The sequence below is a fragment of the Vipera ursinii genome (genome assembly GCF_947247035.1).
Source record: "Vipera ursinii genome assembly, chromosome: W".
In the NCBI taxonomy this organism is placed as follows: domain Eukaryota; kingdom Metazoa; phylum Chordata; class Lepidosauria; order Squamata; family Viperidae; genus Vipera; species Vipera ursinii.
This window is the reverse complement of record NC_139522.1, coordinates 24,321,082-24,346,392: the sequence shown is the minus strand read 5'-3', so window position 1 is coordinate 24,346,392 and position 25,311 is coordinate 24,321,082. Positions and strand designations below refer to the sequence as shown.

The following is a 25,311-nucleotide window of genomic DNA, read 5'->3' as shown; positions in this document are numbered from 1 at the left end:
GTCGTGGCCCTCAAGATTTAATAATCTCTCTTGTGTCAGATTAATCCAATCACTTATACCTGCTAACGCAGCAGCTTCATAATATAATTTAAGATTAGGCATTTTAAGACCACCTCTTTCACGAGTATCCTGCATAATCTCAAGTATAACTCGTGGCCTTTTCCCTGCCCAGACAAATTTATTGATACCTCTCTGCCATTCCTCCAAATTAGAATCTTTCTTAAGAACCGGTATCATTTGAAATAAAAATAAGAATTTAGGCAGGACATTCATTTTTACTGCTGCGATTCGCCCCAACAAAGACAATTGCAATTTTTCCCAACTCTCCATTTCTTTTTGGATTTTTCCCCATAATTTTTCATAATTATTTTTATATAATTTTGTGTTAGAGGGCGACAAAAACACCCCCAAATATTTGACCCTTTTGACAATCTCAAATCCAGTTAACCCTTCTAAGAGGGCCTTTTGCGATGCTGTCATATTTTTGGCCAAAATTTTAGTTTTTTGTACATTAACTTTAAATCCAGAAATCTTCCCATATTGCATTATTATCTCCATCAGGTCCACAACAGAGCTCTCCGGCTGGGTCACTGTAACAACCAGATCATCTGCAAACGCTCTCAATCTATAATCCTGATCTCTAATCTGTATACCCTTAATTCTTTCCGAATTTCGTATTTTTACCAATAGTATCTCCAATGTTAACACAAATAACAAAGGCGATAGCGGGCACCCTTGCCTTGTACCCTTCTCAATATTGCATATTTCTGACAAACTATTGTTAACTATTATTCGAGCTGTTTGCTTTTGATATAATGCCCTAATTGGTTGCAAAAATTTATCCCCAAAATTCATTTTATCTAAAACTTTCATCAAAAATTGCCAATTCAATTGATCAAAAGCTTTTTCAGCATCTAAAAAAATTAGCGCCGCAGGGATCTGGTTGTTCCTTTCCAAAAATTCTAACACATCAACTATATGCCTCACGTTATTTTTCATTTGCCTACCACTAATAAACCCAGTTTGATCCCCATGAATCACCCGTTGCAGAACCCTCATCAATCTATTAGCCAGCACCTTAGCAAATATCTTGTAGTCTGTATTTAATAGTGATATCGGTCTATAGTTTTTTACTTGAGTAGCATCTTGGTCTTCCTTCGGTATCAAAGAGATAAAAGCAGTTCTCCAAGATGGAGGCACCCTTCCCCCTCTCTGGATTGTCTGGAACAATTCCTTTAACGTTTTAACCATCTCTAATTGTAAATTTTTGTAGTAGGCCGCAGTCAAACCATCTGTACCTGGCGCTTTGTCGACCTTCAACTCCTTAATTTCTGTAAATATTTCTTCTTCTGTAATCAGTTGATTAATCTCCTCTTTTTGTACTTGCGTAAGCACCGGGATGCTAGCATTCTCCAAATATTCATCAATGTCTTTTTCATTAATCTTCTCCTTAGCATATAATTTAGAATAAAAGTCCACAAAGGCTTCCTTAATAAAATCCTGTTGAAACACTACTTTCCCCTTATGTTCAATTTTATCTATGTTAGAAGCCCTCTGCTTTTTCCTTAGTCTATAAGCTAGCCATCTACCTGGCTTATTAGCATTGCAAAAAGTGTTATGCCTGGCAAACCTCAAATTGGTTGCCACTTGATCAGCCATTAATTTATCAAATTGTCCTCTTAATAGCTTAATAGCCTCCTTAGTCTTCACATCCAATGGATTCAAAATCAGAGCATTCTCTTTTTCCTTAATTTCATTCTCCAATTCTTTCCTTCTAGCTTCCAAAGTACGTCTATGTTTGTTATTCATATATATCAACACTCCTCTCATATAGGCCTTGCTAGCATCCCAGACCATATCCATAGAAGTATCCTTATTCATATTAATTTCAAAAAAATCCTTCATTCGCTGTTTACACTCTTCCACATTTTTCTGGTTTCTAAACAAATTCTCATTTACGCGCCACGAGCGCCTATCTCTGTTGTCCTTATTAATCTCTAACCATACTGGGCTATGGTCAGAAATAGCTCTTGCACAAATCTTTACCTTCTTAATCCTAAAAAAAAATCATTAGTCAGCAAGATAAAGTCAATCCTAGAAAAAGATTGATGTCTATCAGAAAAAAAAGTATAATCCTTTTCATGCGGGTGTGTGTCACGCCAAATGTCTCGCAATTCCAAATCATCCTTCATTTCAAAAAAAGACTTAGGCAGTCTGGCATGACACGGAATACGCTTAAAAAAACCAGCCTTATCCATCTGTACGTCCAAAACGCCATTCCAGTCCCCCATAAAAATAAACGATTTGTAATCCAACTGAGTAAGCTTTGTATGAAGTAAGCTAAAAAAGTCAGGCTGTTGTTTTTGTTGATTAGGAGCGTACAGTCCAACTAAAAGCGTTTTTTTGCCTTCTAGCAACAAATCTATCATTACGTATCTTCCATGCTTATCTGCTTCAATTAAGTCCGCTGTTATAGCACTTTTAACATAAACAACCACTCCATTTTTCTTGTTCATTGCAGAGGCAACAAATTGCGTACCCAATCTTGAATTCAGTAAAAACTTTTGGTCCATAGCCCTAATATGCGTTTCTTGCAAGCATATAACATCAGTCTTAAATTGCTTTAAATATAGAAAAACTTTCTTTCTCTTCTGAGGCGAATTTAATCCATTAACATTCCAAGTCAAAAATTTAGTCGCCATTCTTGTCGCCCCGAAGCTTTTGGAGCACCTCTTCAATGGCCCTGTCTCCTTTGGGCCGCGCTCCTCCCACTGCCTCGCTGTAAGTGCGCTTTGAAAATTCCATAAACTTCTGCTGGTCTTGTTCTTTTATTTGTTTTGCTCTTTTTAAAGCAGCACGCGTCACCCTTAGCTCTCCAACATCAGCCAACAAAGTTGTAGTTTGATCCCCTCCAGCACCATTCTCCTCTGTCTGTCCATCTTCAGCCACTTGAAGTTTTCCTTCTCCAGATCCCTTTGCCGCTTCCAGAAGTGATAGTGGGGTTGCTTTTAAAACATTATTGTAGAATTCACGCGCCTGTGCCACAGTAACCAGACGGTATCTTTTACCTACTTTGGAAGTTTTAAATCGAAATATAAGACAAGATACAGAAATTAGAGGTTTGGAGTTAAAAGGTGAAACATATAAATTACAAGCATTTGCTGATGATTTGGTATTCATTTTGGAAGATCCTTTGAAGATGATTCCAAAATTGTGGAAGAAATTGGAACAATATGGTGAAGTAGTGGGATTAAAAATTAATAAGGAAAAAACTAAAATAATAGTGAAAAATGTTACGGATAAGCAAAAAAATCGAATATCAGAGGTGATAGAGGTACAGATAGTGAAAAAGGTAAAATATTTGGGTATATATTTATCAGCTAAATGTTCAACATTAAAAGAAGACAACTATATAAGACTATTGAAACAAATAAAGTTAGACCTGGAAAAATGGAAGAATTTAAAATTGTCCTTACTAGGAAGGATAGCTACAATTAAAATGAATATATTGCCTAAGATTCTATTTTTGTTTCAGACAATCCCGATAAAACTTGGGGGACTTTTTTTAAAGAGTTGGACTCTTTAGTTTTGAAATTTATTTGGCAGGGAAAAAAAGCTAGAATAAAAAAGAAAACTTTGCAAGATACTAAAGAAAATGGGGGTTTTGGTTTACCTAAGTGGACTTTGTATTATCAAGCATCAGTATTGACATGGGCGAAAGAATGGATAATGCTTAGGAATAAAAGGTTGTTATGCTTGGAGGGACATGACTTACACTCGGGATGGCACGCATTTTTATGGTATGGGAAAAACAAAATTCATAGATATTTTCAAAACCACTGTATTAGAAATGCTTTGATAAATGTATGGGAAAAAATCAAAATGAAAATATATGTAAAAATTCCAGGGTGGTTATCAACAATTGAAGCTTTTTCACATGTAAACTTGTTAGATTTTGAAAAAAAGTGGACATATAAAGATATTTTAAATATTGATGGGACATTAAAATCGAAGCAAGAACTGGAACATCAGGGTATCAACATGTCATGGTGGGTACGTTTACAAATACAAAATAGATATGAAAAAGATATGAAAATGTATGGATTTTATAAAGAACAAAACATGTTTGATAAGATATTACTAACGTCTGATGAGAAATTAATTAAAAACTTGTATAATTTTTTGTTAACTTTAGAGATAGAAAGTAAACAAATTAAAGGGACAATGACAAGATGGGCGGAGAATTTTGGTTATACTATAGAGTTAGAAGAATGGCAAAAATTATGGGAGAGAAATTATAAATTGACAATGTCAACTGCATATAAAGAAAATCTGTATATATATGAAGTTTAAAAGTGCTAAAAAAATTACATTAGAACAGACATGTCAAACTCGCAATGCCACATGACGTTGCGCAACGTATCAGAGCTTTTTCCCCATTGCCAGCAATGGGGTGGGTGTGGTTTTCTGGTGACGTGTCCGGCCTGCGGGCTGGCAGTTTGACACCCCTGCATTAGAATAAAAAGATAAAAAGTTAAGAACCAAGATGATGGGCAGCCTGGGGAGATGAGAATCTTCTCTACCCTGTCAGGTGCTCCCAATGTAGCAGGCCCCTATTGGGGCCCCAGGCCAAGTAACAGAGCCAGGTTTTTAGGCTCTTGCAGAAGGCCAGGAGTGTGGGGGCAGATCTCACCTCTGATGGGAGAATATCCCAGAGGGTGGGTGCCGCAGCAGAAAAGACTCTTCTCCTGGATCTTACCAGGTGAAATTCCTTGGCCAACAGGATCTAAAATAGGCCTTTTATGCTGGAATGAGTGGGCTGGGTTAGTCCCATCAGGATAAGGAGGCTTCTCGGATACCCTGGACTCCTGCCATAAAGAGCTTTAAAGGTGATGACCAACACCTTGAATTGGACCTGGAATCAAACTGGCAGCCAGTGCAGCTCACATAACAGCAGTGTCACATGTATCACCCAAGGTGCCTCCAGAATTGTCCATGTTGTTGCATTCTGTACCAGTAATACCTTCCAAACACTCTTCAAAGGTAGGCCCATGTAGAGTGTGTTGCAGTAACCCAACTGGGAGATGGCCAGGACAAGAGTTACTGTGTACAGAGCATCATGATCCAGGTACAGTGGTAGCCTTGAGCTTTGCCCCAAGTATATATCAAAAAGTAGCATGTTAAGTCAATATTTTTCCTATAATGTTTATTTTATTCAAAATAAAAATACAAAACTCCAAAAGAATCCAAAAAAGGACAACAAAAAATACAAAACAATCAAGACATTTAAAAAGTGCATCAAAAAGAAAAAGAAAATCCAACACATATATATATACATATTATCCCCTAATTGAATACTGATTACTACATTATTAAAATGTTGGTTCCCAACCCTTGCGAAACAGGCCCCCCAAAAATCTATTTTGGGGGGTAGTAAATCTATTTTTTATTTTTTTATTTTTATTTTATTAAATTTATATACCGCCCTTTCCCGAAGGACTCAGGGTGGTTTACAGGGCATTTAAAACAACCAATACAAAAGTTAAAAACAAATTAAAAAAGATTAAATCATCCCTAGAATTAAAAACCCCTGTTAAAAATTCTCAGCCTGGGCCGGAAAGCTCGAAGAGCCAGGTTTTCAGGTCCCGGCGAAATGTGCGGAGTTCGGGGGCAGTCCTAAGCTCCACGGGCAGCTGGTTCCAGAGGGCAGGCGCACCCACAGAGAAGGCCCTTCCCCTGGTTGTTATCCGCCGACAATCTTTTATCGGTGGCACCCTGAGAAGACCCTCCCTGTGGGAGCGCACTGGACGAAGGGAGCTTGATGCCGGCAGCAGGTGTTCCCTCAGATATCCCGGACCCAAGCCATTCAGGGCTTTATAGGTCATCACCAGCACCTTGAATCTCACCCAGAGGGCAACCGGAAGCCAATGCAGCTCGCGAAGTAGAGGTGTTACATGGGAGTATCGGGAAACCCCCATCACAACTCGTGCGGCCGCATTCTGCACCAGTTGAAGCCTCCGAGTGGTCCTCAAGGGCAGCCCCATGTAGAGAGCATTGCAGTAGTCTAGACGGGAGGTCACGAGCGCATGAGTGACTGTGCGTAGGGCATCTCGGTCCAGATAGGGTCGCAACTGGCACACCAGGCGAACCTGGGCAAAAGCCCCCCTGGTCACGGCTCCTATATGATCTTCAAAATTGAGCCGTGAATCCAGGAGGACGCCCAAATTGCGAGCCCTATCAACGGGGGGGGGTAACACTTCACCCCCCCATTGTTAAAGGTGGAATAATCTGGTTAGCCCAAGATGCCGATACGCACAGCCACTCAGTCTTGGCAGGATTGAGACGAAGCCTGTTTCTCCCCATCCAGACCTGAACCGCCTCCAGGCAACGGGACATCACGGCGAGGGCATCGCTGGTTTGGTTCAGGGTGGAGAAAAACAGTTGGGTATCATCAGCGTACTGATGATACCCCACCCCGAAACCACGAATGATCTCACCCAGCAGCTTCATGTAGATGTTGAACAGGAGGGGAGAGAGAACTGACCCCTGAGGGACTCCACAAGCGAGAGGCCTTGGGGTGGATCTCTGCCCTCCAGTCAACACCGATTGCGAGCGGCCCAGGAGATAGGAGGAGAACCACCGTAAAACGGTGCCTCCCACTCCAAACCCCCTGAGACGCCGCAGAAGGATACCATGGTCGATGGTATCGAAAGCCGCTGAGAGATCTAATAGGACTAGGACAGAGGAGCAACCCCTGTCCCAAGCCCGCCAGAGCTCATTCACCAGCGCAACCAATGCCGTCTCCGTGCTGTATCCGGGCCTGAAACCTGATTGGTACGGGTCGAGATAATCAGTTTCCTCCAGGAACAGAGGAAGCTGATGCGCCACCACACTCTCAACAACCTTCGCCAAAAAGCGAAGGTTGGAGACTGGACGATAGTTATTTAAAACAGCCGGGTCCAAGACAGGCTTCTTGAGAAGGGGTCTCACCACCGCCTCCTTCAAGGCGGCGGGGAAGACACCCTCCTTCAAAGAAGCAGTTATTACTGCCTGGAACCAGCCTCGTGTCCCCTCCCGAGCTGCATAAACCAGCCAGGAGGGGCACGGATCCAACAAACAGGTGGTGGAGCTCAGCCTCCCCATGATCCTGTCCACATCATCGGGGAAACAGGATCGAACTCAGTCCAGATAACATGCTCAAGACCGTCCGATTCCACCATGTCAGACTCCGCCCAGTCAGAGTCCAAGCCGGCCCGGATCTGAGCGATTTTGTCCGTCAGATGATGACTAAACTCCTCGGCCCGTCCCTGTAAGGGATCCTCCCTTACCTCCTGATTAAGAAGGGAGCGAGTCACCCTAAACAGGGCGGCCGGGCGATTATCTGCGGACACGATGAGGGCAGCGAAGTAATTAGCCCTCGCAAATTAATGACCTGTCTTCTATATATTATATTAATGACAAGATAGTTAACAGGAAGAAGAAGAAAAGACAAGATTTCAAAACTGTTAACAAGCTATTATTGTAATCCACTCATAGAAAGTTTGCCATAGCATCCTGTCTATCCCAAATCACCCCAAAAGTTAAAAGTAATTCATCCTGGATCAAATATCCACATTTTTTCTTAATGCCATCTCTTATCAATTGTTGTATAATTAAATATAATAAATTTAGTCTACATAACAAAGTTCAAATAGAAGTGGTTTCCAGTTACTGTAGATGTAATAAATCCATTCTTGAATCTCCCTCAGTCTTTGTAGGAATCACTTCCCCATTCCGTCAGGCTCCTAGTATTGCAAGGATATGCAGACTTGAATTTCAGAGAAATACATGGGATCAACTCAGTCAGTTCTCCACCTCTGGGGATATCTCTTTGGTCTGCAACTGTCTTATCAAGTTTCTTTTGTAAAACTTTATTGAAAATGACATATACATTGTTACTTTGTGTAACTTGATCAGGGAACAAAACACTGAAGCAAAAGGTAACAAAATATTTTCTGGATATTTCAATCCAAGGTTAGAAGAAAAATTTAAAAGAGATAAACTCCAAATATTTTGCAAATTCAAAAAGTACAAAAATCCTGTGGTAAGAGTCTGCTATTAATTTAAATCAAATGAAAGCACTTCACCATCCAGAAACACAGCTGTGCTTCCATATGGAAAGAACAATGGTTATTGAAAGCAGCATAACTCAAAGGGAAAGAAAAAGGGAAAAAAACAAACCAGAGTCCAGAAAGGGGTTGAAATAAATCAGCATTCAACTTTTAAGAACAAAAAACAAAGTAAAACAATACATTCAAAAAGTGAAAGTTAAAAGCCCATGCATGCTTAAGAAAACAAAATGCTGACAGGAAGATGGATACACTCAGTGACTTTCCTACCACTTCCAGAGGGAACTGGAATATTCAAGACTCCCCAAATGGGTCCACAGCTGTCCAAAAGTTGCTTTGGGTCATTTGTGAGTGCTCCCATTGAAATCCAGGGAGCAGCACTGCCAGAGAGTCAGCTCTGGCAGCAGAATCAGCAGCTTGTTGGCAGGAAAGGGAAAAATTCCTACTGTTCAGCAGCCATCTTGGGGGATTTCATGTTAAGTCAATTTTGACCACTGGTGACAAGCAGATAATGTTATAGTTTTCTTCGGAACAGCATGGAAAGTAGTTCAAATCAATCTGTTCAGCTGTTAGAGAAGAAATTGAGACTGGTGACCAAAGAGGCTAATCAGGCAGTTATTCACTTATATTCTATCAGGCATTAGCTGACACTGATTTTGCTATTTTATTTGCAAAAGATTGGTTTAAGCTTTTAAACTGAAATAAATGGCAGGGGGCTTTAGTATATCTGTGTAACATGAATAGATATGCTTACCATCTTATAAACTGACTGGAGGTGTACTAATGAAAAGAAAAAGCCAATTTCAAAATACAATGCTTTAATAATGACCAACAAAATAATACTTTCTTATTCTCACTCAGGCACACCAGATGCATTTTCGCAGCTACTGACATGCCCTTACTGTGATAGAGGGTATAAACGCTTTTCCTCTCTGAAAGAACACATAAAATATCACCATGAAAAAAATGAAGATAACTTTGGTTGCTCCTTATGCAGTTACACATTTGCATATAAAACACAACTTGAACACCATATGACATCACATAAATCAGGAAGAGATCAAGTGAGTAATGAATTCTGTGATCATTCTGTTCAATACTATTAATTGCTTTAGATAAATTTCATTTTGTTTACATTTGAATTTGACTTCTTACAAAAAGGTTTTTTCTTACAATATTTTATATTTTATGCACAGGTGTTTTCAGTCAGTGTTATGCCAACTTTTTCAGCTGCCAAGCTTCAGTCAATGTAAATCCACTGAGCCAATTCACTATACTGTAAAAGTTTATCTTGCTTTCTATGAAATCACTATTATTTGATTAACCATTTTCATCCAAGAATTTGCTTTAGGCAAACAAAAAAAGTCACTATTGCTTGATTTATCCCAGCATAATCATTTTGTACTAAAGGTCTGGAAATATGCCAAGTCTTCTTGCCACCAAAACTGCTTGAACAGTCCCTATCAAAACCCTTCTGTCTGCACTCACACATTTACCACATTGTTGTGTGGTTGTTTTATCTATTTTCTACTTACTTCTCTACCTACAGTAGTTACCACTGTTACTATGGGTCCAAAATGACCATCAACATCTTGTCCAATGTCCTTATCCAAAAGGAAGAAGACCTCTTAACAGTAAAAACAAAGGTGGACATAATATTGAGAGCTCATCTAGGGCTCAATACACTGAGCCCTACAGATGAGCTCTTAACTTGGGAAAATCTTTAACCTGTGCAACATCACAAAGAATGCTAATAAAATTTGTAGTGCTGTGATACATTCTACCTTTGTCTACTATGTTAACATTAGAAATCCAGCTATAGAAAAGATGAAGAAAATGCTTTCACTTTACATACAGTAGGTCATGAAACAAGGAAGAAAACTTGTTTGAATAATGTAATGTTTAAGAGCAAGGCTCTAAATGTATGAGCATATTTGTCAAAGTGTTTGGATTATAAAATTTGATGCTATACCCCCAAACCTTCCTTTTTGTCCTCTGGATCAGTTTCTTCCTTTATTTGAATTCACTTCATGCAAGATTTTCAGAGAATGTATCCCTAGCATAAAACAAGGGAAATCTGTATTATGTATTCTGGTTCTTCCCATAACTTTACATATTACATATTGTATTTTCTTATTGATGAAATATTTTGGAACAATTATTAATTTGTCCATTTTAAGCCTGGTGGCACAGTGGTTAGAATGCAGTATTGCAGGCTAACTCTGCCCACAGTCTGGAGTTTGATCCCGATGAGCTTGAGGTTGACTTAGCCTTCTATCTTCTGAAGTTGGTAAAATGCAGACCCAGATTGTTGGGGGCAATATGCTGATTTTGTAATGATTTTGTAAACCGGTCAGAGACTGCTATAAAGCTGTAAAGCACTAAGGAGCAGTATATAAGTCTAAGTGCTATTGCCATTTAACGTTGCAGTATTGATGAATTTTATTTTTCAGTTAGAAGTTTACATTTTGTGAAGCAGAAACAATTGAAATGGCAAGATGAAGAGTAAAACACACATGGCAGATTATAATGGCTTGTAATATTGCTTGTAATCATGAGTATAGAATTTCAAATATCCTGTCACAGGAGTCCAGTGGTCTTCACGTACAGTATTTCATAATTGCTCTAAACTATTACCTTTTAGAAGCGAAATGTCCACTAAAAAGGCTTTGCCATGAAAGACAGAATATGACTATTTTAATAAACAGTGGAAATGTTGAATGGATAGCAATGTGCACAAGTTTACATAATCTGAATAACATTGTATATTGTTTCTATTTTTATACACTGCCAGAGCATCTCTAAAATTTGATATATGCACATGCCATGGATTCCTCCATATTGGAGGGGGGGTATATGTGGAAAGAGCAGGAAAGGAGCAAAGTGGCCGATGATTTAGTGACTTGTCTCTACTTCATTGACCCTTTCAACTGGTTTAGTGATTGTGCAGGTTAATTCAGGGTTCAAGAGGAATTATGGTGTATAAATAGACCTGGCCTCAAATATTGGTATGCAGATCTTTTGTAAAGAAATGACAGTAGTTGTTGATCTGGAAGCCTTGAGATGCTCTGTAGTCATGGAAGATCATATAATAAAAACATACAAGTGTGTTATTACAGCCAATCTCAATAAAAGTAGTTTTAGCCTTCCTGTGGAATAGATTTTCTGATCTGGTCTATCTAGTGGGGCTGAAACTCACTAAGGGTGCACATCTCCAATAAACCCAGTGAATGACTCAGATCTGGTCCAAGGCAATAGTCCAGGCAGCTATCCTGAGGCTGCATTGTGCCATATGCAGCCAGCAAGATTCTCATTAGGAGTCTTTCTGGCCACAGGGTGCCTCCTTTAAGCTCCTCAGTTCCCATACCCATCCATCACTATCATTCTGGCCAAATGGCTTGGCTCTGACTGCTGCTCACCCTGTCCACCAGCCCACTATGCTCCAGTTTGAATCAAAGTGTGGAGCAGGTCCATTGGAGATGCCTGAGGAACAGACTTGCCAGATTATTTGGGAACGGTTTGATTCTGTTGGACCTGAGGAAGTAGACAGGAACCTCCAGGACAGTGACCTGCAGGTGGGTCCAAACAGTGATTAATGCATCACTACAGGAAGGGGTGTTTCTGGCACCATTTAAGGAGGCTGTGGTGCACCCCCTCTTCAAGAAACCATCATTGGACCCAAGCTCTCTGGACAATTTTTGTCCAGTTTCCCACCTCCCCTTTCTAGGGAAGGTGGTGGAAAATGTTGTCTTGCAGCTTCAGAGGGTCCTGGAAGAAACCGATTTCCTGGACCCCTTTCAGTCCGGTTTCAGGCCAGGTTATGAGACAGAAACAGCATTGGTTGTGCTTGTGGATGATCTCTGGCAAGAGTGAGATAGGAGTAATGCATCCATTCTTGCTGTCCTTGACCTCTCAGCAGCTTTTGATACCATAGACCATGGTTTCCTTTTGGGGCAGCTATGGGGTTTGGGACTGGGTAGCATAGTATTGTGCTGGTTCAGCTCCTTTCTCCAAGGCTGATTCCAGTTAGTGTTAATAGGGAGTGAGAGGTCCAGCTCATGGCCACTCTTTTGTGGGGTACCACAGGGGTCTGTAGTTTCTCCATTCCTTTTTAACATCTACATGAAACTGCTGGATGAGATCATCCAACACCATGGGATGAAATATCATCAGTATGCTGATGATACACAGCTTTACATCTCCATCCCTGCTGATCTAAGCAATCCTGTGGCTGCCCTCTCTGTGTGCCTGGAGGCTGTAGGGATCTGGTTGGGGGACAACAAGTTTCAGATGAACCCAAGCAAGATAGAGTGGTTGTGGGTGCAAGGGACCTCAGGATCTGGTTGTTCATCATTGTTAACTCTCTATGGGGATGCAGTACCCCAGACAGATCTGGTGTGTAACTTGGGGGTCCTCCTGGAGTCACAGCTCCTGCTTAAAGAGCAGGTGGTAGTCATGGGTAGGAGGGTCTTTGTGCAACTTCATGTTGTGCACCAGTTGCACCCTTACCTGGATCGTGAGTCCCTGCGCATGGTCACTCATGCCCTAGTCAACACGATCTACATGGAGCTACCCTTGAAGAGTATTCAGAAGCTGCAGCTGGTGCAGAATCTAGTGGTGCACACAGTCCTGGCAGCCCCTAGAGCTGCACATATTAAACCACTACTGTGTGAGCTACATTGGTTACCAGTTTGCTTCTGGATCCAATTCAAGGTGTTGGTTGTTACCTTTAAAGCCCTACATGGCATGGGTCCATGGTATCTGAGGAGCTGTCTCTCCCCAATGGGACAAGCCCACCCCACTTGTGCTAGCAGAAGAGGCCTGCTATGGATCCTGTCTACTAAAGAATTCCTGCAGGTGTGTTCAAGGAGAAGAGCCTTTTTCACTGTGGCCCCAACCCTGTGGAAGACTCTACCATCAGAGGTGAGAACTGCTCCCACTCTTTTGGTCTGCCAGAAGGGTATTAAAACATGGCTTTGCCAGTTGGCTTGGGGGCCAAGGGGGGCATTCACTGCTGGAGGTGGTGGACAGGGTAAGAAGACCTCATACCCATGTGTAGTTTTGTGTAGTTTTAATGTTTTAATATTTTAATTATTTTTCTACCTCTTTTATAACTTGCAAGCTGCCCAGAGTCACCTTATAGGGACAATGGGCAGCATAAAAATTTAATAAATAAATAAAAAAGATGAATTCACTCCCAGTAACCACATTTGAATGCCTTTAATCTTGTCTACACCTTCATTACTGTGCTCTTCACTACACAATTACACTTCCACTCCTCCACTTAATTAAATGAATCCTACATCTTATGCTTCCTACACTACTACTTCTTATAACCTTCAATAACTTTCTTCCACGTTCCTCCATCCATCTGCCTTTCCCACTCCATCCTCACATTCTTTTCATTTTTTCCCAAATTCCCAGCTTTGGTGTTCTTATCCATTCCACCACAGCCTCTCCCTGAATGTCTGGACTCCGGCCTTGCCTTCCAAATTCCAATCTCTTGCCTCATCCTCAAAATCACAATAGTCTCTGATCCAAACACCCCCCCTTTATTCCTTCCCCAATTTACCACCAGCCTTGAAAGCCTCTGTCCTACTTTTCCACTTCACTGCTTCACTTCCTTCTTTCACTATACTGTAACCTTGCCACTTCCGGTGGCTCCGCCGTGCCGAATGGTGGCTTTTTCCTAGCCGCTTGCCCTGAGGCTTTGTTGGAGCCACAGAGACTGTGAAAATCAGCTGTTCCGCGGCTCGTAGACTTTCCCTTCGGGAGAAGAAGGGGAGGTGAGTCCCCTTGGTTAGTGGTAGAGCTCCCCAATATCCCAGAATTATCTGGGGATCGGAGGGTGAGAGCTCCCACGGAGTCCGAGGCTTCTCCAAGCCCAGGACATCTTCTCTCCATGTAGGAGAGAAGCTAGACGTGGCAACCACATCTGCGGATTATATTGATTTATGTGTACCTTTAAAGCAGACAGAGCTGACCAGGAGGAGTTAAGCTGCAAGTATTTAGAACTTTAACCCGAGCTGCATTAATCTTCTCCATTTATAAATCAGACTTTGAAGAAGGAAAAGAAAATGGCACTGAAATGTTTTTTTTTCTAAGAGAATAAGTACGAGGACTTTGTTACAATTTAACTAATATATTGGAATTTCTTTCTCCCTTTTTTATTATTAAGATTATTTCCTTTTCTTTTTTTGGATTCTATTTTTACCCCTTTCTTTTTCCTCCGGAGTACAGAGGGAAAGCGAAAGTGACAAGAGAAAGTGATTTGTAGCAAGTGAAAATGGCTTCAAGAAGGCAGGCAGTTCCTTCTGTTTCTAAAACTTCAATTTCCTCTCCTGTCACTCAGTCTAATGTAAAACCCAGATCCCCTCCACCTTCTCCTCCACCACCAGCACTTACACTTAAAGACCTGCAGGATGCTTTGAAAGAAATTACTTTACAAATAAAGGAAGAGGTAGCTGATCTTCTTGAACTTAAAAATAGAGAGATGAGAGAAGACATTTTGTTTGCATTTCAAGGGCTGGCTGCACATGTTGAACGTCTAGATGATCGCGTGGATGAGGTTGTGGAAAAGACTGACAAACTTGAAAATAGAATTACTACAGTAGAAAATAAAATTGATAAAACTGAGGAAGAGTTGATGGTTTCTCAGTTTAAAGAGATGGAATTTGCTCTGAGAATAAGGGGGTTGAGAGAAAACCCACGTGAGGACTTACTGGAAGAGGTGATCAAGGTTACTGCTCCCATCTTGGGATGGGACCCTAAAGAGTTATCAAGAGAGGTGGAAAAAATTTTCAGGGTTAACTCCTGGATAGCGAGACAGAAGAACTTACCCAGGGATGTGGTGATTTATTTTTCTAAGAGGTCACTTCGAAATGAGATCATCCAGGCCTTTTATCACCAGAAATTTCAAATTGCGGGACAAGATATTATGATTTTGAAAGAAATACCTCCTAAGATGCTGAGAAAAAGGAAGGAGTTTGGTTTCTTGTCTGATGAACTTAAAAATCAACAAATACAATTCAGATGGAAGATCCCTATTGGAATAGTGGTGAGTCATGCAGGGACACGATACAGGCTTAATACGATTGCCAAGGCTAAGGAATTTTATATGTATGTCCTGAAAGCAGGTTCACCACCATCTCCATCGCTTAAGAGAGTGGAAGAAGATAAGCAACAAGTTGAAGGTGTATCAGCACAGCTTGTTGGTGAGGCACAATTGGCTGAATCTACTGAACAGAGATTGATGTTAAAGGCTGATCCAAAAGATCAGAGAATGACACGTGCGGCACACAAACGGAGAGAAAAGGGACAACAGAAACAGAAGATGGATTCTGAGCCTATAATACAAGGCCCTGTTAGTACGGAGCCGGTGGGAGGGGCGCGACCGAAGAGACCAACTGCGGACCTCCAGGTGGCGTTCCAGAGGTTCCAGGTCGCTGAGGATGGTGATAAAGCTTTTGACATGGAATGTTAATGGCTTGAATTCACCACAAAAAAGAAGGAAAGTGTTTCATTATCTGAAGCAACATAAAAATGATATTGTTTGTCTGCAAGAAACTCAAATTTGTGCAAAAGATCAAAAATACTTGATTAACTCCCAATTGGGACCTCATTTTATAGCATCTGCTCAAGATAAAAAGAGTGGAGTGGTTATCTATTTGAGAAGAGACTTATCTGCTACGTTAATTGAATCTGACCCACAGGGAAGATATGTTATTATTGAATTATTATTACAAGGTAAGAAGATTCTCATTATTGGATTATACGCTCCTAACCAGCAGCAAGGAAAATTCTACAAGTTTTTACACGATAGGCTAACTCAATTGGACTACAAATCAGTTATTTTGATGGGTGATTGGAATGGTGTCTTGGACTCAAATAAGGATAAGAAGAGGTCATCTAAAGACTCTCCTATCTATTCTAGATTGCCTAAAAGTTTTTTTTATTTGAAAGAAGACTTTGAACTAAGAGACATCTGGTGGGAGCGGAACTCGGAGGATAGAGATTTTACTTTCTTCTCAGATAGGCATCAGTCGTTTTCTAGAATTGATTTCTTTTTGGTTACTGGTGATCTTATTTCCAGGGTTAAGAATGTCAAGATTTTTCCAAGAACGTTATCAGACCATAGTCCTGTATGGATGGAATTATTTAGTGAAGATGGAATAAGAAGATCTTGGAGACTGAACGAAAATTTATTTAGATATGATGTACTTTCAGAAAAATGTAAAGATTATTTGAGAGAGTTTTTTGTTCTGAATATGCATAAAGGAACACCGATTAATATGGTTTGGGATGCCAGTAAAGCATATATGAGGGGGATTATGATTCATATGAATAATGGTCATAGATGTAAGCAGATGCAAAAACGTAAAGAATTGGAAGAAGAGATTAAATTGAAGGAGAAAGCTTTTATTTTGAACCCATTGGATAAGAGATTAAGGACCTCAATAAATTTGTTGAAAGAACAATTTAATATGTTAATGGCGGATCAGGTTGCAACTAATTTGAGATATGCGAAGCATAATACTTTTTGTAACGCAAATAAGCCTGGGAGGTGGTTAGCCTATCAACTAAGGAAAAAACAGAGGTTACGTACAATAGAGAAAATAGAATATAAGGGTAAAGAAACGTATCAACGAAATTTGATCAAAAAGGGTTTTTTGGATTTTTATCAAAAGTTATATGCTAGTGAGAATGTACAAACCTTAGACATAGATAAATATTTACAAGAAGTGAATATTCCTAAGCTCTCACATGAGCAAAGGGCAGGGATGAGTTGTTTAATTAATTCTGAAGAAATTTTCTCAGCAATTGTTTAGCTAAAAGTGGGTAAGGCTCCGGGTACAGATGGCTTAACAGCAATTTATTATAAAACTTTATCTATAGAGATGGTTGAACCTTTAAAGGAGCTATCCAGACTGGAGGAGAGGTGCCTCCATCTTGGAGAAGGGCTTTTATATCATTGATTCCAAAGGAGGAACAAGATCTTACTCAGCCTAAGAACTATAGACCCATATCACTTTTAAATACAGATTACAAGATTTTTGCCAAAATATTAGCTAACAGATTAATGTCAGTCTTGAAACAGATGGTTCATACAGATCAGTCTGGATTTATAACTGGAAGATATATGAAATACAATGTAAGACAACTAGTTAATCTAATTGAGTATTTGGATAAGAACAACCAAGTCTCCGCGGCATTGATATTTTTGGATGCTGAAAAAGCCTTTGATCAACTGAATTGGCAATTTTTATTGAAAGTTGTGGAGAAAATGAATTTTGGGGATGAATTTTTTCAATCTATTAAGGCTATATATCAACAACAATCAGCACAAATTATAATTAATGGGGGACTAACAGATGCTTTTAAAATTGAAAAAGGTACAAGACAAGGGTGTCCTCTGTCACCATTATTGTTTGTTTTAACATTGGAGATTTTATTGATTAAAATTCGGGAATCAACTAAAATTCAGGGAATAAAAATAAAACAGAATGATTATAGATTAAGAGCGTTTGCAGATGACTTGGTTGTTACATTATCTCAACCGATTCAATCGGTTACAGATTTGATAGGAATTATAGAACAATATGGGAAAGTGTCGGGCTTTAAAGGGAACAATAATAAGACTAAAATATTATCTAAAAATATGACGATGAAGGAGAAGGATATGTTAGTAAAACTGACGGGCTATGAAATTGTGAAAAAGGTTAAATATTTGGGGGTATATATTACAGCTTCTAATGTGAAATTATACAAGAATAATTATGAGACGTTATGGTTAAAAGTACAAAAGGATTTAAATAATTGGAAAAAACTACAATTATCTTTGTTGGGAAAAATTGCAGCTGTTAAGATGAATGTTTTACCAAAGTTTCTCTTTCTGTTTCAAATGATACCTGTTTTGAAAAAAGATGCCAATTTGGATGAGTGGCAGAAGGGTATTAATAAATTTATTTGGGCGGGGGAAAAAACGAGAGTTAAACTTAAGATTTTGCAAGACGCTCGGGAAAGAGGAGGACTTAAGGTGCCTAATTTGAAATTATATTATGATGCAGTGGTCTTAACATTGGTTAGTGATTGGCTTAATTTAACTAATAAAAGTATACTTTATCTTGAGGGATGGGATTTATTATATGGGTGGCATGTATATTTGATTTATGATAAAAAAGTTGATAGGACTTTTAAATCCCACATTTTAAGAAGTGCTATATTGCGTGTTTGGAAAAAGTATTATTACAAGTTAAATTATAAAATACCAATTTGGGGGATTCCTGGACACGCAATAGAGGGGATATCTATGGGTGTGAATTTGGATGTGATTTCTTACAAGCAACTACTTAGATTGGAAGGGAGCGACTGGCAATTAAGGTCGCTAGTTGAGCTAAAACAAGAAAATATTGTACAATCCTGGTTTCAGTACACTCAATTGCAAGCCAGGTGGAAGTTAGACCAGAAGGTTGGTTTGACGCTGATGGATGAAAATTTGGTAAAACAGATTAAAGATCAAACTCGAGCGCATATAAAGAGAATTTATAATGCCTTAATAGAATTAGATTCGGAAACGGAATTGGTCAAAGATTGCATGGTGAAATGGGCTCAAAGTATTCAAGAGCCGATTCCATTGGCTGTGTGGGAGGTAATTTGGGTTAGAAATGTGAAATTTACTCAAGCCCAAAATTTAAGAGAAAATTTCTACAAAATGTTTTTAGATGGCATTTGGACCCTAAAAAGCTGTCTTGCATGTATCCTAATTTACAGCCCAAATGTTGGAGATGTGGTAGTTTGGATGCTACCTACTTTCATATTTGGTGGACTTGTAGAAACATAAAAGCTTTTTGGATCATATTTGGTGGAACATGCAAAAGATTTTTAAGAGAAAGATAAAGTTTACCCCACAATTATTTTTACTGGGTGTTATTACAGATGGTGACACTAAAGAAATTAACTTGATGTTGAACCTCATAACAGCAGCGAGGTTATTGGTAGGGCAATATTGGAAGAAGGACTGCCTGCCTACTATAGAAGAATGGACGCTTAAGGTGTCAAACTTAGCAGAAATGGCTAAGATCTCGGCTTACCTGAAGGATCACTCACAAGAAAGATACATTTCGGTTTGGAGAAGATGGATAGATTATATTCAGAAAAAATATGAGACCAAAAAGTTCCATTTAGCCTATGAGTAAGATTGCTATAACTTAAGTCTTTTTTATTATTATTATTATTACTTACAATAATGCATATATCATATGGTATTGTTATTGTATTAGTATAAGTTGGATACTTGTAGATTGTTTGTAATGATGTCATAGATGGGTTAAAGTGCATTATGTATTTGGTTATTTACATAGTTGGTTAATGTTAGATAGTTTATGTTTATTTTGTATTTGTAACCCTGTATTCAGCTTTGGGAAGTGGGGGAGGGGGAGGGGGGCTCTGGGGTGGGTTGGGGAGGGGATAATATTGTAACTTCAATAAAACTTTTCAATAAAAAAAACCTTGCCAGTGCCCTCTGGCCCCAGTGTCCAGATTTGTATACACATCCTAGGCAGGACTAGAAGAAGCAAATGCCCATCTTCACATGAAGACTTATTCAAAATATCCGTTGTTTGAAATCATCATATGAATTGAGAGGTTTCGTTGAAGAGAATAACTAATCAGTTAAAATGTCGTACCAATTTGAACTTCTACTACATATTAACTAGAGGAACTAAATGTATCTGTATAAGAAAAGTAATTACTGTAACCAACAGTTATCCATATTATTCCCCTATATCCCTGGTGGCGAACCTATGGCACGGGTGCCACAGGTGGCACGCCGAGCCCTCTCTGTGGGCACATGCGCCGTCGCCCCAGTCCTAGGCCTTCAGCTGGGTTTTATAAAAACTTTTCACTTTAGGACCGTGTGCAAAAAAAGGTTCAATCAATCAATTAATTTCAACTTCTGGTGGGGAAAAAAGATCTCACAAAGTTGGAATTGATTGATTGAACTTTTTAGTCCCACCCAGTCTGCTGTTACCACTGCAGCCATGCCCACCAATGGACAACACCCATGCAATTGGCCACACCCACGCAATTGGCCACGACCACCTGGCGCCTGACGATACATAACTGGGTTTTGGGTTGCAGTTTGGGCACTCGGTGTCTAAAAGGTTCACCATCACTGCTATATGAACATTTAAGTGCAATCTGTTTCTGACTACTGACATGAATTGAATAGCTTTTCTTTATGTAGTACTCCATTACTCTCTCTACAAATAGATCTTTTTGAGTATATCCTGCAGTTGGAGTGTAATTGCCATACACTGGAAAATAAAACTGCATCTAGTGCATGGACTTCATGCAGTCCTTCATTCTAATATATATCAGACCACAGAAAATACATATCTGATCCCTGGGGGGATCTTTGAATTTGGAGAAACGCTAAGTTTATTGATTAAGATAATAATGAATTATTGAGCTGGAAAGCCACTTGATACATTGTTGTCATTTTCTTCAGATATAAAGAATAAAGATGGTTTATGGAATAATTGTTAGAATACAATGAATTTAGTTAAATGCATTTCAATATGTTTAAAGAAATGTCTTAAAATAGAAGATAATTACATTTTCATACAATAATAAGTATAGCAAGTTTAATACAAATATTCACATGCATAAGAGTCAGTCATGTAATGCACACATATGAATATGGGGGGACATAGTAAATCTGATCTAAAATTGAATATCTATAGTAGGTTTACAGGTGAAACTCGAAAAATTAGAATATCGTGCAAAAGTTTTTATGAGCTGTACGCCATAATCATCACAATTATGACAAATCATGGCTTGAACTATCTTGCTTTGCATGTAATGAGTCTATCTCATATATTAGTTTCCCCTTTTAAGTTGCATTACTGAAATAAATGAACTTTTGCACAATATTCTAATTTTTCGAGTTTCACCTGTATTTTCAGTCTTACCTGTCAAAGTATTCTGAGAATAACATTTTAGATATTACTATGGAAGGTAAATTAGGAAGAAACTTGCTCAATAGCTGTAATCCAAATTAATCAACTGTTGCTAATTTTTGAAGAGAAGTTTACTGATCTATACACCCTAGTACATTTTCTGATAAGTCAAGTTGATCTGTATCCCAGAAGGTCTAGGACAGGGTTAGAGTAGGGAAAAGGGGAAAAAGAAAGAAAAGGCGTTGACTTATATACCTTTGGTGCAGTAGAATAAGATAACATCAAACCTATTTTATTTTCAGATAATACTATAAACTAGCCATTTCTATAACAGCAAACCTATCTAATCAGTAAAACCCCAAATCAAAGTTTCATTTTTTCCACCTCAAGCACAAAGTCCAGAAGCTGTTTCTATGTAATTTCCTTAATCAAAGCAGTCAATTTAACCATCTCTGCTAACTCCATCAATTTTTGCAGCCATTCATCCATTGTGAGAATCAAAGTGTCCTTCCATTTTTGTGCATAAAGTAATCTTGCTGCCATCAACATATACAGTATAGCATCAAAGTTCCAATTTTTCCCAAGTCTTTTTCCATTAAAACCAAAAGAAAAGTTTCTGGTTTTATCTTTATATTCACTTTGAGAATCTTCTGTATTAGGATGCGGATCCTACTCCAATATTTATTTGCTTTGTCACATGTCCACCATAAATGATAAAAGGTCCCTTGTTTACATTTGCATTTCCAATGTTCATTTGAAATACCTTTATACATTCTTGACAATTTATCTGGTGTTATACCAATGTATACCAATGATACATCATCTTATAGAAGTTTTCTCTTAAATTATAATTTGGTGTAAATTTTAAAACCTTTCATCCACATATTCTCCCATTGTTCAAGCATTACATTATATTCAGAGTTCTTTACCCACTGAATCATACAATGCTTTACATATTCATTTTCCAAATTCAAATTCAATAATTTATAGACCTAGCAATAATATATTCATCACTACCACGCAATAGCATTTCTAATTCATTTTTCACAAAGTCAAACCCATAACTCTTTTTGTCTGATTTAAATCTTTCTTTCAATTGTAAATATGTAAACTAATGGCAGATACGTCCTTCTGATTCTAACTCCTCTTTAGATTTGAGGATAGGATCACCAAAATTCAAATATATTATTTGACCATAAGTCCACCAGTTGTATTTTTGTATTTTATATTATAAACTAAGAAAAAAATAAAAAATAAAACACGGTTAGAACATAAACCAGACAATCCAGAAATGGCAAACTATGATAGTTCTACTAGATATTTAGTAATATTATTACCAAGAACAATTAATATTATTGGTCTTGTGTACTGTACCAATATACACAAGAGAGACTAACAAATTTGAATAACATTGGAGTAGTTTAAAATATAGGGAGAGAGGCAATACACTAAAATGTAAAATACAAATTTACACTGGGATAATGTGATACAGATATAAACGATACCATACAGCCCTAGAAAGGAGTACACTTCTATAGTGAATGTTAAGGTGTTCCATTTTAGGATGTTCAGAAATGCAAAGGTTAATTAAGAAAACTGGCAGAGAAGTCTGGGAAAAGCAAGCAATGAAGACACAATCAGGAGGTGGGTTTCACCTCGCAGATGAATGTTGATAAGAGTGCAGGCTGGGCCCCATTTTATCTTTGTTGTTGTACATTTGTCTTTTCTCTTTCAAGGTTATAAAAACCATGTAAGGGCAAAGCCTCAGCCAACAGCAGCCAGGCTGAAATCTGGTGAATTGAGGTACGGGTAGCAAGCTAAATTCTTAATGAGGTGCTGGTGCTGGTTAAGGGATCTAGCCTCTAAGTACACTGAGTGTTCAGGTTACTGGAGGAAGGAGATTGCCACTTACCTTCTCCCTAGTAAATCAGTGGCAGAGAAGACTTTTCTCAAGTGAAGTACCTGGTGGCAGCCTCTCTAGTCAACTTGCGTCATAAGGTGTGGGGAGGAGTGAGCAGCAGGTTTTAGGTGGAGGGTTTGGCAACCCCTGGGAGAGCTAGCAAGAGACCAAGCCAACAGATCGCCTCTGTGTATGTTTGTTTCTGATGTCTGCTGCCTGCAAGTCTTTTTTGTCACTCACAGCATAAGGGCGAGTTTACCATCATCTATGTGGTCTCCAGGCAACTAGGGGACTGGAGGCTAAAACATACCAAGAATGGTTGCAGAAATTGGGTATGTCTAGTTCAATAAAAAAGGACTAGGGGTGACATGATAGCAGTGTTCCAATATCTAAGGGGCTGCCACAAAGAAGAGGGGGTCAACCTATTCTCCAAAGCACCAGAAGGCAGGACAAGAAGCAATGGATGGAAATTTATCAAGGAGAGAACCAGGAGAAATTTCCTGACAGTTAGAACAATTAATCAGTGGAACAACTTGCCTCCAGAAATTGTGCGTGCTCCAACACTGGAGTTTTTAAGAAGAGACTGGACAATGATTTGTCTGAAACGGTAAGATTTCCTGCTTGAGCAGGGGGTTGGACTAGAAGACTTCCAAGGCCCCTTCCAACACTATTATTGTGTGCGTTCTGTGTACAGGTGAAACTCGAAAAATTAGAATATCCGGCAAAAGTTCATTTATTTCAGTAATGCAACTTAAAAGGGGAAATTAATATACTAGATAGACTCATTACATGCAAAGCAAGATAGTTCAAGCCATGATTTGTCATAATTGTGATGATTATGGCGTACAGCTCATGAAAACCCCAAATCCACAATCTCAGAAAATTAGAATATTGTGAAAAGGTGCAATATTCTAGGCTCAGTGTCCCACTCTAATCAGCTAATTAAGCCATAACACCTGCAAAGGGTTCCTGAGCCTTTAAATGGTCTCTCAGTCTGGTTCAGTAGGAATCACAATCATGGGGAAGACTGCTGACCTGACAGTTGTGCAGAAAACCATCATTGACACCCTCCATAAGGAGGGAAAGCCTCAAAAGGTAATTGCAAAAGAAGTTGGATGTTCCCAAAGTGCTGTATCAAAGCACATTAATAGAAAGTTATGTGGAAGGGAAAAGTGTGGAAGAAAAAGGTGCACAAGCAGCAGGGATGACTGCAGCCTGGAGAGGATTGTCAGGAAAAGGCCATTCAAAAGTGTTGGGGACTTTCACAAGGAGTGGACTGATGCTGGAGTCAGTGCATCAAGAGCCACCACACACAGACGGATCCTGGACATGGGCTTCAAATGTCATATTCCTCTTGTCAAGCCGCTCCTGAACAACAAACAACGTCAGAAGCGTCTTACCTGGGCTAAAGAAAAACAGATCTAGTCTGTTGCTCACTGGTCCAAAGTCCTCTTTTCTGATGAGAGCAACTTTTGCATCTCATTTGGAAACCAAGGACCCAGAGTCTGGAGGAAGAATGGAGAGGCACACACTGCAAGATGCTTGAAGTCCAGTGTGAGGTTTCCACAGTCTGTGTTGATTTGGGGAGCCATGTCATCTGCTGGTGTTGGTCCACTGTGCTTCATGAAGTCCAGGGTAAACGCAGCCGTCTACCAGGAGATTTTGGAGCACTTCATGCTTCCTTCCGCAGACGAGCTTTATGGGGATGCTGACTTCATTTTCCAGCAGGACTTGGCACCTGCCCACACGGCCAAAAGCACCAAAACCTGGTTCAATGACAGTGGGATTACTGTGCTTGATTGGCCAGCAAACTTGCCTGACCTGAACCCCATAGAGAATCTATGGGGCATTGCCAAGAGAAAGATGAGAGACATGAGACCGAACAATGCAGAAGAGCTGAAGGCCGCTATTGAAACATTCTGGTCTTCCATAACAGCTCAGCAGTGCCACAGGCTAATAACTTCCATGCCACGCCGCATTGAGGCAGTAATTGCTGCAAAAGGCGCCCAAACCAAGTACTGAGTACATATGCATGCTTATACTTTTCAGAGGTCCGATATTCTTCTATGTACACTCCTTGTTTTATTGATTGCATGTAATATTCTAATTTTCTGAGATTGTGGATTTGGGGTTTTCATGAGCTGTACGCCATAATCATCACAATTATGACAAATCACGGCTTGAACTATCTTGCTTTGCATGTAATGAGTCTATCTCATATATTAGTTTCCCCTTTTAAGTTGCATTACTGAAATAAATGAACTTTTGCACGATATTCTAATTTTTCGAGTTTCACCTGTATATAACAGAATCCCTTATGGAATTTCCTAGGTATGTAAAATTG

At 39.3% G+C, this 25,311-nt stretch overlaps 1 protein-coding gene across 1 annotated transcript in view; it reads left to right on the top strand.

The window, feature by feature from the left end:
• Positions 1-25,311, top strand: part of LOC310648231 (zinc finger E-box-binding homeobox 1-like) — a gene marked incomplete at both ends in the record, with an annotated part of 439,898 nt that overhangs the window by 354,746 nt on the left and 59,841 nt on the right. Inside the window, one exon of the mRNA XM_083375976.1 lies at positions 8,970-9,172. Coding sequence (XP_083232102.1) covers positions 8,970-9,172 — 203 coding nt within the window. The remainder of the gene's footprint in view (positions 1-8,969; positions 9,173-25,311) is intronic.